This window comes from Phoenix dactylifera, chromosome 11, assembly GCF_051530095.1.
Source record: "Phoenix dactylifera cultivar Ajwa chromosome 11, Ajwa_hap1_PhDact_Kaust_v1.1, whole genome shotgun sequence".
NCBI classification, from domain to species: domain Eukaryota; kingdom Viridiplantae; phylum Streptophyta; class Magnoliopsida; order Arecales; family Arecaceae; genus Phoenix; species Phoenix dactylifera.
Genome location: NC_143200.1, coordinates 20505928 through 20521806, shown reverse-complemented (window position 1 = coordinate 20521806; position 15879 = coordinate 20505928). Strand labels below are relative to the sequence as shown.

Genomic DNA, 15879 nt, shown 5'->3' with positions numbered 1-15879 from the left:
GTATAGATTCTATCTTCCGTTAAAAAAATCTACACGGCATAACTATTTTCATGTTAGCTAACAAGTAGGCATCTGGCATCTCTAATGAGCTCTGATCCGAACTAGGAGGAGGATGGATCAAATTGCAACAATATGCAAAATATAGGGTTGATATTATACCAATTCGAAATGTAGAAATATAGTTGCAATTTATATATAAAATGCAGGTAGTATTTTTCTTAGACTTTATTTTATTTTACTATTTCTCCCATATTAATTACGTAAATGCATGCGAGCTAGCTTAGAAGATCAATGGATATTTCTTTATCTCTTAACCAAAGACACAGATTTTTTTTTTAAAAGATATAACGGCAGCAGGTGCGTGAAGTTACCGTTCGTTATCATCTTCGTAAAAGCTAAACCCTAATTCTAGCATTATCCATCCGCAAATCCTAAATTTCTTCGTCTCCTCGCCGCTATCTTCCTTATAATATCACCATTCAGGATGCCGTGCCCTCTGTAGACGAGGAGCTCCGGAATGCCGTTGTCCTTTAACCTTTCCTCCTCTACCACCCCCTTCACTCCTCTCCCCCTCTCCCACCTCTCCCAATTTGTTCCTCACCACTCCTTTCCTCACCGACCAGTCCGATTAACCGGCTTCGACGGCGTCTTCGTCGACCGATGCCGGGCGGTAGCCGCGAAGAGGTCGGGGTTTCTATCGGTGATAGACAGGGCCATGGAGGAGGAGGAGGAGTACCGGCGGGCGCGGGCGGAGGTCCGGCGGAAGGGCGTGGATGTGGAGGGATACCTCATCGAGGGGGTCTCCGTGGGCGGCCACGAGACGTGCGTGGTGGTTCCCAGCCTCAACGCCGCCTTTGACATCGGCCGGTGCCCGTCCAGGGCCGTCCATCAGGACTTCCTCTTCATCACCCATGCTCATCTCGATCACATCGTAAGCCTCCCTCTCCCCTTTTGTATGTGGATGGATATTTGTCTAATTGTAATATTGGTGTACCACAATTAGAAAAGAGATGGAATTTGTAGTTCAATTTGGTCTACCTTTTGAATTTGGTACCCTAGTAGAATTTCGAAACTGAATTCGCTAACTTATGAGAAGACTCGTGGTGTCAATCATCAAGGAGGAAAATATATAAAATTGAGAGAGAGAGAATGAACACTCGCAGAATCTGAGGTAAATTTTACCAAAATACTGACTCTTTTGTCTGCAAGTATGGTCCTGGAACCCAATATTCTTTTGATTCAAGGGGGACAATGCATTATTGGAGCATAGCTTCCATGTTAAATGAATAATAAGTTATGTGATGAAGAGCATATCATCCACATGTTCGAAAATGGGAGATGGAAGATCAAAATGATAAAGCATAATGAGCCATAGTTTTCTTGTTAAGAAAAGTGATTGAGAAAAGTGCTTAGGTAATTGGTTCTTTTTCTCCAGCTTAGGAAGAAAGCAGACTTTATAAACAATACACATTGTCTCGACCGCATGACTCTGTATAACAAGTTAGGATGAACAATTTGACCTAGTTCAGAACCATTGGATTCTGTGAGTCGGGATCTCTGTGGTGTGTGTTTTGGACAACAAAGGGCTATATAGCCTTGGATAGCCACCAAATCATCCATCTCAAAGACAAACGGCTACCATGACGCACTGTGTCTGGCACCCAACACACCCCTCTATATTCCCGAGAATCACGACAGCTATCCATTTCCGAGACAGATGATGTAGAAGCTCTCTAGGGATATAAGCCCTTTGCAGTGCAAAAGCGCAGGATCCGAACTCCAGATTCCGCACCGTTCTTTCTTTTGCACACTTTGTGATCAAATACCCTATTAAGCTATAAAAGGACTTTTACATATAATTTTTCATCTTCAAACCATTCTCTTCATCTTCTGATAATCTGATCTGACCAGTGAAAGCATCAATTAAATTGACCATGTCAATATTTTATGGTTCTTGCGAAGGATAATGCTGTTCATGGTTTATCACTCTTATTTATGCACCCCAATCTTATCATTGATGTCATTGGTAATAACAAAAATAAATAACTAAAGGAAACAATTGGCATTTTAATTAGTTGGAAACAAGTACATCATCCAATCCTTTGACTACATAGTCATAATTTTGCATTATTTTCTAACAGGGATTAGCATTTTTAATAAAACAATTCACAATGGCAAAAATGGACCCTTTGTCATGCTCAAGGTAGTTTCTCACTTCTCCATTTCATTTTACTTGGTCTATATGGTGCAATTCTGGTGCGGACACGAGTACTGGACTGATTATTTTGCGGGATCATGGTTGTCGCAGGAAGACGGTCCAGCCACTTTCGTTGTGGCTGGATTGATTGATGTTATTTTTTATTATTTATTTTATGTGGGTAGGATTAATTTGCATATTGTCTTTTGAGGACCTCTTTCGAATTGTTTTCTTCGTTAGGACTTATTTGTTATTTGGTGGCCCTATATATATATAGGGCATGCATTTGTTTATTTTTAAGGAATGAATGCAAGAAAATTAGCCTTCTTCTTCTTCCTCCCCCTCTCCTCTTTTCTTCTTCTTCCCCTCTTCTTCTATTCTTTCACGCTGCCTTCCATCCCTTACATCCGTCCTGCATCAGCTTTGGTATCAGAGCAGGGCTGACTTTGCCTCTGTTGCTAAAGTCGAGGGATCCAGTTTATGGACGGACCCCCGCCGATTCCTTTTCGGCCTTTTCCTCATCTGTATTTTGCTAGAGCATTTGCACCGCAAACGCCGGAACGCACGGAGGATCGTCGCACGGCACGCACTCCGAAGAAGAAGGGTCGTTCCCTTTCTTCTTTGTTCTCTTCCCTATTCATCGCCTCACCCACCGTGAAGAGAAAAGGGGCAAAGCCCTCCCGTCGGTCGATTTCTACCTGGCGTCAGTCCACCGGTCTCCTTCGCAAGACGTCGTCGCCGCCTTCGTTTCCCACCGCCGCTGCCTCCGCCGCTGTCTCCCTACCCTTCCCTTCGCTCTCTCTCGGATCTCACGCAGAGAAGGAAGACTCCGTCGCCGGATACCCCCAAAGCAGCCCGGGAGGCAAATAAGCCGGCCTCCTCGTCATTTTCTCCTCCAACCGTCACTGTGCAAGCATCAACCACCGCAGCCGTTTCGCCGCGCCGCCGATTCGCCTTCGGTCGCTGCCGATTCGCCATCGGTCGTCGCCGTGCCTCCCTGGAAGCTTCGGCCGCATCTTGTTACCACCATCCGTGGCCGGATCCAGGAGAAAGACGCCGCCGCCCCACTCGACGCCGCCCCGCTCCACCGGCGCAACGCCTCCCCGCAACCACCGCCGCGAAATCAGGCGTGAACCGTCGGATTCGTCGAAGGGAGAAGATGATCTACAGTGCGGGTAAGGTCTACACCCGTTAGCCCGTTAACCCATCATCCATTAACCCGAATCATTTTAAAAAAAAAAAAAATTGCGGATCGGACTGTCTTAGTGGGTTGGGTCTGTTAACCCGATAACCCGACTTGAGTCATTTAACCAAAAAAAAAAAAAAAAATTGAGTTGACGCACGTGACGCGTAAGTCACGCACGTGCGGGAGGCTTCCTCCTTCCTTCTTTAATTTCCCGACTTTCTCTTCTGGTTTTTTGTTTTTTTTTCTTCCGACCACTGCTTTCCGTCAACCCCTCGCCGCCTCTTCTCCACCGTCAACACCTCCGCCCACCGTCACCGCCGCCGCCGCCAATTCTTCCGCACCACCACGTCTCCCGTTTCTTCCCTCTGCCGCAGTTGTGTTACTCCGCCGGACATTCACCGGCCCGCCCGTATCCACCACCACTTACTACACCCTCCCACCACCGCCAATCCCTGCCTTCCACTGCTGTCAGCGCCCCCGCTCGTTCCCCACCGCCGCTGCCACGCCTGCTGCTGCACCACTGCGCTGCGCGCCGCCCCTGCACTTCCTTGCCGCCGCTCGCCGCTGCTAAGTCGCCGCCGCGCCGCCGCGCCACCGCTTGAACTTGCCGCCGCCGGTCACCGCGCCATCACTGTCATCTTTGGTGGTCCCTATCACGAACCGTCCCGACCGCAACCGCCATCAGCTTCTCCGACCACCTTCAGGGAAGCCGTCATAGAGTTTCTGTCCTGCATCTCCGTAGACTATGTCCTGCTCATCTTCCGCACGCACGAGTCTCTCTCCAGACCAAGTCAGCTCTGTTTTTCCATTTCCTGCAGATTCAATTTGCTCAATTAATTTGGCATTAATTTTCTTAATTTGTGCGTGGTAATGCGTTCCACAAATCCAAAATACACGCGATCACACACGTTCACAAGACAAACAGAAACCCTAATAGTAGAACTTTTTAATATTAACTGTGGAGCTAGATCAACTCGGGGAGACATACGTGGCTCCGTAACACCTTGCATAGTCCGAAAACTTAGTACTACTTGACTGCACTACTTGTTGGCCTGCGCTTCATAGTAATTTACAGTTTGCAGTATTTATTTACTAGGGAATAGTTTTAGCTTATATTGGGCATAAACTTTGCATTTCGAATTTCTCTCATGCATTAGGTCTACTTAGGAACCTTTATAATTGGTAGGAACATACATACTGCATTCATTTTATGCATCTACGTAGTGGTCGTGTCGCATCTTATTCTGAGTCTCACCTAGACATGGATTCCAAAATCGAAGCTCTCTTAAAAGCCATCCACGACACTAATGCTCAAGTCCAAAATACCAATGCCCAAGTCCAAGCAAACAATGCCCAAATTCATGACCTAACCACAATGTCCATCCAGGTTAATGCCCGACTCGATTCAATTGAGGCTTCGCTTCAAAGGGTTATTGAATCCCAAAAAGATAGTACTCCCCATTTACCGGGTCTTGATGAGGACGACACCCTAGAACAAATCCTAGAACAACAAGGCTCGGTTCGGCAGGACAACTTTGATAATAGGTCTGTTCCAGGTCACCATTATGCCTTCCCTCGTCCTAGAGGACCTGGTCCCATTCCTCATGTTGATAGAGGTCACCGACATACCGTAGAACCTAGAGAACCTCGTGACCCTGATGTAGATGTAATGCGAGGCATTAGGATTGAAGCCCCCCCTTTTGATGGTCGTCTTGATCCGAAGGTCTTCTCCGATTGGCTACACGAAATGGATCACTTCTTTGAGTGGTACAATCTGTCGGAGGGAAAAAAGGTCCGATTCGCTAGAATGAAACTCCTTGGTCGAGCTAAGTTGTTTTGGCAAAACACCGAACAACTGTTAGCCAGGAGACATCAACCTGCTATTACAGATTGGGTAGAAATGAAAGAAAAATTAAAAAAAAAATACCTTCCATTAAGTTATCAAGCTGACCTCCTAGATCGATGGAACAATTTAAGACAAGGTAGCCGCACAGCTATTGATTACATCGCCCAATTTGACGAATTTATGATACGAAGTAATGTAGCTGAAGATGAACGTATGATCTTGAGCCGGTTTCGACGAGGCCTAAAGGATGAGCTTAGGAAAGAACTTGTCCTTCGTGAAGTGGCCACCTTAGACCAAGCCTATACATTTGTGCAAAACTATGAACAATTCTCCAAATCTATGTTTGCTAGGCGCCCTGACACCAGGCGGGTTCCCACTAGTGCCCAACCATCTGGACCCAGACCCCCAGTCGGTTCTGTCCCACCTAAACCCTTTTCTTCTCCACCTATCCAAAACCGAGATATTAAAGGCAAAGGAATTTTAGGAACCTCCAAAAACAAGCTCAAGAATTCAGTGCTTTAAATGCCAAGGGTTTGGTCATGTTGCCTCCCAATGTGCAAATCCGACCCTTGTTATTGATGCACATGAACAGAAGGATGACATAGATAATTTGGAGGAACAAATTTATGAGCCTAATTTAGATGATATTCAGGACGTCGAAGACGAAACTGAGGAAGAATCACACATTTTAGGCTGTTTCCGACCTGCTCCCCAGATAATTGCCCATGAACCTGACCAATCCACTATGAATGTAGTAAGGTGTGCAATTATCCAGCCTAAGGAGACTGATGACTGGAGACGAACCTCAATTTTCTACACTTACATTAAATGCGGAGAAAAAGATTGTAAAGTTATCATTGATAGCGGGAGCTGCATTAATGCGATATCTTCCAGCATTGTCGCCCGCTTGGGTCTGACTCCTGTGTCCCAACCTCAACCTTATAAGGTCTCCTGGATCGACACGTCGTCCATTCACATTGAGGAACGGTGTCTTGTACCTATTCAAATCCTTTCTTATAAAGACACTGTCTGGTGTGACGTACTCCCAATGGACGTAGGTCATCTGATATTAGGTAGGCCTTGGTTGTTCGATCTCGATGTCACCATCTACCGTCGAACTAACTCTTGCTCTTTTGTATTCCAGGGTAAAAAGATTAAGCTTAATCCTTTACGGCCCAAAACGCTAGATAAGAGTACGAACAAGAGTAAATCAAAGGGGAAGGAACTGCATATCCTTAATCCCATGGAATTTGAGAGGAACGTCTTTAAGGACTCTTCGGTGTTTGCCCTGCTAGTTAAAGAACTTCAGCCACATCTTAAAAGCACATTATCGGCTGAATCCTTCGCTATCCTCGAGGAGTTCAAAGAAGTTTTTCCTGAGGACCTCCCGGATCATTTACCCCCTTTGCGTGATATTCAGCACGCCATTGATCTAGTCCCGGGCGGCTGGGAGCTACCCTTCCTAACTTGCCCCATTATCGGATGAACCCTTCTGATCATGCAGAGCTCCTAAAGCAAATTAGCGAGCTTCTACAAAAGGAATTTATTCGGGAGAGTCTAAGTCCTTGTGCCGTACCTGCCCTTCTTACTCAAAAAAGGATGGGACTTGGAGAATGTGTGTAGACAGTCGGGCTATTAATAGAATCACGGTCAAGTACCGTTTTCCTATTCCCCGGCTCGACGATATGTTGGATATGATGGCAGGTGCCACGATTTTCTCCAAGATTGACTTAAAAAGTGGCTACCATCAAATCCGGATTCGTCCAGGAGATGAATGGAAGACAGCCTTTAAGATAAAAGATGGCCTCTATGAATGGCTGGTAATGCCTTTTGGCCTCTCAAACGCTCCGAGTACATTTATGCGAGTGATGACTCAAGTACTCCGGCCTTTCATGGGCAAATTTTTAGTCGTGTACTTTGACGATATCCTTATTTATAGTCAAACTAAGGAGCAACATTTAGGCCATTTAAGGCAAGTTTGTACGACTTTACGCAACGAGAGCCTCTATGCTAACCTTAAGAAGTGTTCATTTTTCACTACTCACGTAAACTTCTTAGGGTATATAGTCTCCTCTGAGGGTTTATCTGCTGACCCTGCGAAAATCACCGCAATTGTTGAATGGCCTGAACCTAAGAATATTACTGACATCCGTAGTTTTCAAGGCCTGGCCACATTTTACCGTCGTTTCATAAAGGGCTTCAGTACACTTATGTCACCTATCACAGATTGCCTTAAACGAGGTGATTTTCAGTGGACACGCGCATCTGCTAAAGCATTTAGTGACATTAAGAAAAGAATGACGGAAGCGCCAGTTATGCGACTCCCTGATTTTAGCAAAGTTTTTGAGGTGGAATGTGATACATCTGGCTTAGGAATAGGCGGTGTGCTTAGTCAAGAACGTCATCCTATAGCCTATTTTAGTGAAAAGCTGAATGAGGCTAGACAAAGATATTCCACCTATGACAAAGAATTTTATGCCATAGTCCAGGCCCTACGGTATTGGCGACATTATCTCCTTCCTAATGAATTTGTTCTCTATTCTGACCATGAAGCACTTCGTTTTCTTAATTCCCAGAAAAAACTTAATCATCGACATGCCAAGTGGGTTCAGTTCCTCCAGGATTACACTTTTGTCCTCAAGCATATGTCAGGTGCTGCGAACAAAGCTGCTGATGCGTTAAGTCGTCGAGTAACTCTGTTGTCCGCCATGTCTGTTTCCATCACCGGTTTTGACAGACTTAAGCTCGATTACTTGTCTTGCCCAGATTTTGGCCAACTCTATAATGCCCTTGCTGATGGACAATAACCTTTGATTGATGGTGTTTATCTTCAAGACGGGTACTTGTTCAAAGCTTCCAAGCTCTGCATTCCGCGCACTTCCGTGCGCGATTTCTTGATATGTGAAGTACATGCCGGCGGTCTCGCTGGACATTTTGGCCGTGATAAGACCATAGAAGAAGTTGAACGTCAATTTTTTTGGCCAAGTTTGAAATGGGATGTTGCTAAAATTGTGGGACAATGTCGCACGTGTCAACTATCTAAGCACAAAAAACAAAATACTGGCCTCTACACTCCGTTACCTGTCCCAGATCGCCCTTGGCTTGACCTTAGTATCGACTTCGTGCTCGGCCTTCCTCGCACATTTCGGAAACATGATTCCATTTTTGTGGTTGTGGATCGTTTTTCTAAAATGGCCCACTTCCTCCCTTGTTCCAAAACTTCTGATGCCTCTCGAGTAGCCAAGATATTTTTTGATGAGATTGTTAAGTTATACGGTTTACCAAAAACCATTGTCTCCGATAGGGATGTCCGCTTCATGAGCTATTTTTGGAAAACCTTGTGGCATCTGGTTGGCACCAAACTTAAATTTTCTACTGCTTATCATCCTCAAACCGATGGCCAAACCGAAGTCGTCAACCGAAGTCTAGGTAACCTTCTGCGAAGTCTAGTAGGGGATCACAATCGTAACTGGGATTCTATTCTGCCTGTTGCCCAATTTGCATATAATTCGTCGGTCAATAGATCTATCGGGATGAGTCCATTTGAAGTGGTCCATGGTTATAAAGCTCGCAAACCTGTATATCTCCTACCTATGTCCCCCCATATTCGCATTTCTGAGTCTGCACATGCATTTGCACAACACATTCATAATCTGCATCAGGAAATTAGCAAGCGCATTCATATGAGTAATGCTCAATATAAGCTACAGGCTGATTCTCATAAGCGAGATAAAAAATTTCAAACTGGGGATTATGTTATGATACGTATTCGGCCTGAGCGGTTTCCATCTGGAACCGTCAAGAAACTGCAGGCTCGTAGTGCTGGGCCCTTTCGGGTATTGCAACGAGTGGGTACTAATGCTTACGTTCTTGATCTTCCCTCTGATTTTGGTATTAGCTCCACTTTTAATATTGAGGATTTGGTTGCTTACAAGGGCCCCCTTTCTATTCCTACTGATCCTTTCGCTCAGCCATCACTTGAGCTTGATGATACTCCTATTCTTGATTCCATACCATCTCCGACCAATCTAGCTTTACCACCAGCACAAAAAGAACATATTGATGCCATTTTAGATGAGCAGACTGTTTCTACCAGTGATGGGGGTGTTCAACGTTTCCTGGTTCGTTGGCGAGGACGCCCGGAGTCTGATACTACATGGATTACACGTGCGGAGTTACAGCGCATTGACCCAGATCTTTTGGAGTACTACCAGAGTCATTCGTCGGGGTCGACTTCTTCTTACCCGGGGGGAGTTGGTGCGGACACGAGTACTGGACTGATTATTTTGCGGGATCATGGTTGTCGCAGGAAGACGGTCCAGCCACTTTCGTTGTGGCTGGATTGATTGATGTTATTTTTTATTATTTATTTTATGTGGGTAGGATTAATTTGCATATTGTCTTTTGAGGACCTCTTTCGAATTGTTTTCTTCGTTGGGACTTATTTGTTATTTGGTGGCCCTATATATATATAGGGCATGCATTTGTTTATTTTTAAGGAATGAATGCAAGAAAATTAGGCTTCTTCTTCTTCCTCCCCCTCTCCTCTTTTCTTCTTCTTCCCCTCTTCTTCTATTCTTTCACGCTGCCTTCCATCCCTTACATCCGTCCTGTATCAAATTCCTTGCTACCCATTTCTTGGAGACATGTAGCCTATGGTGCAATTATTCTCATGCCATATTTTAAGAATGCTAATGGGAGAAAAGAATAATGATTCTTTGGGGAAAAAATCAAAAAAAGGTGATGCTTAGTAGAACATCATACTTAACAAATTCCTTTGACCTTGTATTAGTTTGCTTACAATGTTTTTATATCCATTTCCTTAATTTCATCTAAATCTCTCTTTCTCTCAGCATCTTTACATACCCTTCAACCTTGTACCTAAGTACCTCCCTAACTGAGTCATTGTGAGCCTGTCAAGTGGTTTTGACATGCTTTGTAGAATCATAATTCATATTTTGTAATGAACCTACATTTGTGCTCTTCCTTTTGGTGTTTTGTTCACGATTATGACAAAATATTAGCCTTGTGATTTTCTCCAAGGCTCTGCTTCAAGTCAACAATAAGCTTTGATGGATTTATCTCCCTAATTTGTCAAATTTTCTAATAAGTTGAGATACTTCTTATGACACTTCGTTACCATTTTTTCACATTTATTGCAATTATCAACTCTAATATCCTCCTTGTTGATATTGTTAGTCTGCTGCTCCAAGTTGCCACTCTATACCTCACCGTGGTTTGCTTGGTAATTGTCTTGAAGCTTGAGGCTTCCTCAAGAGGTTAAAGCTTGCTTACTATTGACTGTTATCAGGTCATCTTCATTTACATCTATTGTTTTTATTTTTACTGACAATGCATCATGCAGCTCTGTTGGTGGTTGCCGTATACTTCTAAACTTATCATTACCAATATCCCACCTCTATAACATATACTGGCTATCGGTCTTGCTGTACCTTGAATCAGTGGTTGTGCATTTCCAAGCATAATCCCAACCATCTTTCTAAGTCAGCGGCACCTTGGCCACCTCTCATATAGCAATACTCTTTCTTTGTTGCTGTACCACCTTTCTTGCACTTTTCCTTCTCCATCAGCATATCATTTATCTAAATTATGATTTTGGGGTGTCAGTGGTGGTATGTTCCTCTTTTTTGTTGGTAGCATTTTGTTATGATATCTACATGCAGGAAGCACCTTAATTAAATATAATACCTTATAAAAACCTTCTATCTGAGGACTGCTGGCTTGCAGAAAGGCAAGTAACTGCACCTCCACAACAGAAATAGAGAACTCAATAACTGAATATCTGATGGTGCATGCAGATTGGAAGGGACCATGAACAAATTTCAACAGTTTTGGATGCTGATGGGTCGAAAAAATATTGTTGACTTTCTTTTATCCTTTCAAGTTGTTTAGTGACCGAATCAACAGTCTTATTTTATTTTTTTTCGGCCCTGATTCCAGGGAGGTCTTCCAATGTATTTAGCAACTCGCGGCCTATACAGTTTAAGACCTCCAACAGTATTTGTGCCACCATGCATTAAAGGGGATGTGGAGAAGCTACTTGAAATTCATCGGACCATGAGTCAAACTGAACTTAAACTTGATCTAGTTGCTCTGGATGTGGGTATGCAAACTGTTTTAAATTCTACTAGCTCATCCTTATGTGTACGCTAGTTTTGTACTGCATTTGATATCATACTTTCAGGAGAGACCTATGAAATACGTAATGACCTTGTTGTCAGACCATTCAGAACTCAGCATGTTATACCCAGCCAGGTATGCTTTATTAAATCCACTAAAGGCTACCTGTTTTGTCTAGAAAACACATTATGTTTCTTTATTTCATCATTTTTTGTTCATAAGTTTCTTAGTATAATGCAGGGATATGTCATTTATTCCATGAGAAAGAAACTGAGAAAACAGTATGCCCATTTAAAAGGCACTCAAATCAAGAAGCTGAAGCTCTCCGGTGTTGAGGTTTTATAATTGTGCCTGACTTCTAGAAGAATTGATATCTAGTAGTTTATTTTCAGAACTCATCTTTTTTCCAAAGATTCATTGCAATCTTCGTTTGGTAGATTACAGACACCATATTATCTCCAGAGATTGCCTTTTCGGGAGATACGATGTCTGATTTCATTATTGAGCCTCGAAATGCAGATGCCCTGAGAGCAAAAATTCTTATCACTGAGGTATCCTTGCTCCCCCCTTGGTGTAGTCTTATTGTTCGAACAAAGGAAAAGTGTGTTGCATGCGTCCTTGAAACAATCGTGTGATTTCCCTCTTATGTGTAATGGGAGCTATCTTAGGGGAGGGTAATATCCAACAAAAACTACTGCATTTCACAATGAGGAATGCTAGTAGCCTGAAAATTTTCAAGCAAGCTTGAGCTATGATATGCTACGACGTACAATCCTGGCATGGCCTTATCAGACATTAACATCTTCATACACTACTAGCACTTTCATTGATGCTGCACGCTTACTCTCTTGTAAAGTTCCAGATTCTTGAAGATATTATATAGTATGAAAGAAGTATATAATGTAGGACTGCTGGTGGTCAAGCCTAAGTGCCTTGCCCATCTTGGATATTGCGTTCCACTGCTTTTCTAGAGTTGTGGGGGATGAGAAGTTCTATTAAAAGCTAAGGGTTTGTGATTTGGGCCAAATGGAAGGAGTTGAAGAAAGACATTTTCAGTATATTTTAACTGACCTATAATTTGAAATTTGAAATCTGTACCTCATTGAAAAGTGATTATCTTTTACAGGCAACTTACCTAGATGAAGAAAATGACATCGAACACGCGCGAGAACGTGGTCATATGCATTTGTTTGAGGTAACTAGTTGTCACCCTCTTCTTTTTTTCTTGTGTAAAATTATCAACTATAGAGGCTGATGCCAAAGAGAACCCAAGCACACCATTGTTAGTCTCATCTCTGCAATTCTATATTGGAGTTTTATGAGCACTGCACCTTTTCTCTTCAAGGCTGATAAACATCATTAATGATTTGTTTTTGCATGTTCTGAAAAAAACGGTGCACATTTTGTAGATTTTAGAGCATGCCCAGTGCTTTCGCAACAAGGCTGTCGTGCTTACCCACTTTTCATCCAGATACAGTATTGAGGTGAAATATTGTATCCTAATCCGTTTATCACCATGTTACACCTTAAGTAACTGACTATCTAAATCTTTGCAGGATATCCGCCAAGCCATATCAAAGCTGCAACCGAAGCTCTCTGCAAAGGTTCTTGCTCTCACAGAAGGCTTCAGATCAAATTATTCATAGTATGTAACTTTGTATGTGCCCACCATCTTTCTATTTATTGTAATTTTCTGTGACACATTTAAATTTAAAATTCAATCACAAATTCACTTCTCTAGGCTTGTTGCTATCTCACGAAAAAGTTTTTTTATTTTTAGAAAGCTGTTCTAATGAAAAAGTTATGCACATTAGATGACAATGGTTGTCTAAAAGAGTCTTTACTTGTTCTTGCATCAGTTGCAGCCAAATAGCCAGCCATTATTAGGGGTGCACACAGTCTATAGGCTGTCCTGGCCTCGTAGCAGGTCCCTGAGCCTTTGGTGCTGTTATAGGACTCATGAATGGTTGGTCTCTCTCCCACACACCGGCCGAGTTTTCCCCATGACCGTTCTCTTTTCTCAATCGTTTACCTCTTTCAGAAATTCTTTTATCAAATATTTTTTCATTCCAATTTAGCCTCTCCTATCCTTCGATGTCAGCAATTCGGTGAAAGAAAAAATGTTTTAGGCCACGGTTCACGCCACAGCCACAGAAGGTGGCGCATAGATTCTGGGTTAGTTTCACGCCGAAATAGTTCAGCCAAATAAAATTGGAGTTGGAATCTGGGTGGGTTAAACTGTTAAAAGGGGCAAGAACGGATCTTAATAGAACAAGATATTTAAAGCTCTCAAAGCGACGAAGAATAGAGAGACTCAACAAAATAGAGAGAGGAAAAAAAATATGGTTTAGTCACAAGTCTGCATCCACGAGTAAAAATGAAGAAAACATTTCACCATAATAAAAAAGGATGGATTATAAGAATAATACCATTTTGTAATAAAACTTTAATCTCGGTACATCTTGTCTCTTATACTTTTCTAACTAGATAAGAAAAGATGTACATACTTGTTACGCAAAGTTTCCAATTAATTTTTTTCTCTAAATTTATCCAATTGAATTATGATCACATGAGTTCACCAATTGCATGGACATCAAATCTTTTAATTCCTCGGCTTCAAGTCTTTAATCTATCTAGATACATAATTCCAATTGCAAATATAGCCAATACATGATTTTATTCTTCTTCCTAACTAGAGTTGATCGTAAGCCGGATTTTGGGCCTAAATTATATTAATTTTAATCAGGCTTAAAATTTGATATTTGCTATGCTCAAACTTGGCCATGATCAGCTCTATTCTCAAGCCACGTGTCCCTCTTTAGATTAATTCATACCTGATGCACGACTTATAAAGCATCCACAACGTCCATAGTCCTGTAGCACCCTGCTTCAACATTCGTGTGATGGCAGGGTCCAGAATCTGCTGCATGCCAAACAGGCAGCACGGGCGGTACAGAAGGCAAGAACGCAAAACCGAAGAGAAAACTGGGTAGAAGAATCCAGAACATGACACGTGTCATTATTTCATCGGTGAATTTCCGAGGTTCGTGGCTTTACCCCCGAAGCTGTAGCCCAACCCTTATTTCCTCGCCGGCTCCTGTCGCTCCTCGCCTCTGTTAGACGCCCGAGTCTCGACCCGGTTCCAATAAAATAAAACGGAAAAAAAATAAAAAGATTCCTCTCTACCCTCTGCTATTTTTGCCCCCCTTTCTCTCTCTCCTCGCCTGCTCCCAAACTTCCCCCTACTCTCACCGACATCTCAACAATAAGCCCTCGCCCCGTCTCATAACCCGCTCTAAAGCTCCGTCAATTACCCGCCAAATAGGTATTTAAACCCCCTCTCCCCTCCCCGCCCTCTCTCTCGACTCCCCCCTCTCCCCCTTGGTAGGGTTTCCTCTCTCCCCCTCTCATGCCTTCCGATCTCTCTCGTTCTCGCAGGTCCCCTCCTCCTCCTCGTCCGCCCGGTCCCCCCGGATCGGACACCCGACGGGGCCCCGCCGCCGGATATGGGAGACGAGGGCAGGACGATAGCCGCCGGCCCCCCCGAGGCCCAGGTCGCGGCGCTGGCGACCAAGAAGCGCGCGAGGGACGGCGCCGACGCCGGGGACTTGAAGAGGGTCGCGGAGATTGTGATGGTGTTGACGGCGATGGGGCAGATGAGGGGCGGCCGGGAGCCGACGGCCGCCGAGAAGGCTCTGGTGGCGGAGGCGCGGGAGAAGCTCGCCGGGATGTGCGAGGCCGTGAAGCCCAAGGATCTGTTCTCCAGGGAGGCGGTTAGGGTTGTGGTCGAGGATCTTGGGCTCAATCGGTCCAAGGATCCCATGCTGGGGTTCCGGCCTCCCAAGATGTCCATCGCCGAGAAGGTCTTGCTCACCAAAAGGAAGGTCTGCCCTGGGGAACCAATTATTTCTCGGCTAATATTGGTGTTATTTTCTCTCTTTTTATCGCTTATGGTTTTCTCGATTACATAGATCTATGGTAATTTTGTTGAGCCTTTTTGTGTGCATGTTTATGGGTTCTGTTGAAGCTGCATTAATTTTCTTTGAGGGCCTTTTGTTACCCCATCCCTCTAATCTTGTAATACTGTGAAAAGATCTCGGGTAGTGTTACTATGCTTGTGGAGTTGTCACTTAATTTAGTGGCTACAACACGACCAGTAGTCCGATAAATGGAAACTAAGTGGTTTTTTGAGACAAATTGTTTCCTTTTCTATGCAACAATAATCAGTATCCCTGTCTTCTTTTTTTCTCTCCTACCTTAGTGGTGCCTGCTTTTTTGGAAACATACATCAGCCTCGAAAACGCATCCTTATTCAAATATCTGATGATAGCACAATGGCAAGTTGTATTCACTTATTTTTAGCATCGATGTGATTATTTTCTATAATCGAAGGGAGTTGTGGTGTTCTGAACAAGGTTTGCTGTACCATTCGGTACCGAATCAGTGTGCAATATTTTTACCATACCAACACTCGGTATGCCTCGCCGTTTCGTATTGTACCATACTGAC

At 43.7% G+C, this 15879-nt stretch overlaps 2 protein-coding genes across 11 annotated transcripts in view; both read left to right on the top strand.

Moving 5' to 3' along the window:
• Positions 1–396: 396 nt before the first annotated feature.
• Positions 397–11927, top strand: LOC103696216 (nuclear ribonuclease Z-like). Of its 2 annotated transcripts, XM_089926065.1 has the most exons (5): positions 397–931; positions 11191–11353; positions 11435–11505; positions 11601–11706; positions 11815–11927. In XM_089926065.1, exons 1-4 carry the CDS (start codon positions 518–520, stop codon positions 11703–11705), a joined length of 753 nt encoding a protein of 250 aa, XP_089782191.1. In that variant the 5' UTR covers positions 397–517; the 3' UTR covers position 11706; positions 11815–11927. The 2 variants fall into 2 exon arrangements, 1 of the variants encoding a protein (XP_089782191.1); XR_016397783.1 differs by lacking the exon at positions 11815–11927 and having other exon boundaries at positions 398–931; positions 11191–11505; positions 11611–11689.
• The window catches only part of LOC103696217 (uncharacterized), an 18447-nt gene continuing 14417 nt past the window's right edge, over positions 11850–15879 (top strand). For 4 of the 9 annotated variants that reach the window (XM_088707169.2, XM_088707170.2, XM_026800802.4 and 1 more), the window contains exons 1-2: positions 14524–14695; positions 14809–15254. In XM_088707169.2, the coding sequence (XP_088563295.2) occupies positions 14877–15254 (378 nt within the window). In that variant the 5' untranslated portion in view covers positions 14524–14695; positions 14809–14876. Of the gene's footprint in view, positions 11922–12496; positions 12566–12779; positions 12855–12926; positions 13016–13234; positions 13337–14523; positions 14696–14808; positions 15255–15879 lie in introns of those variants that run through there. The other 5 variants (XM_088707165.2, XM_088707164.2, XM_088707166.2 and 2 more) reach the window with 2 other exon arrangements.

What these genes read in the sequence shown, in the direction of transcription:
- LOC103696216 (XM_089926065.1), top strand. Translation starts at nt 518, where the DNA reads ATGCCGTTGTCCTTTAACCTTTCCTCCTCTACCACCCCCTTCACTCCT. An exon ending in ATGCTCATCTCGATCACATC is followed by an intron (nt 932 to 11,190) that starts GTAAGCCTCCCT and finishes CCCTGATTCCAG; the next exon opens with GGAGGTCTTCCAATGTATTT. An exon ending in AGCATGTTATACCCAGCCAG is followed by an intron (nt 11,506 to 11,600) that starts GTATGCTTTATT and finishes TAAGTTTCTTAG; the next exon opens with TATAATGCAGGGATATGTCA.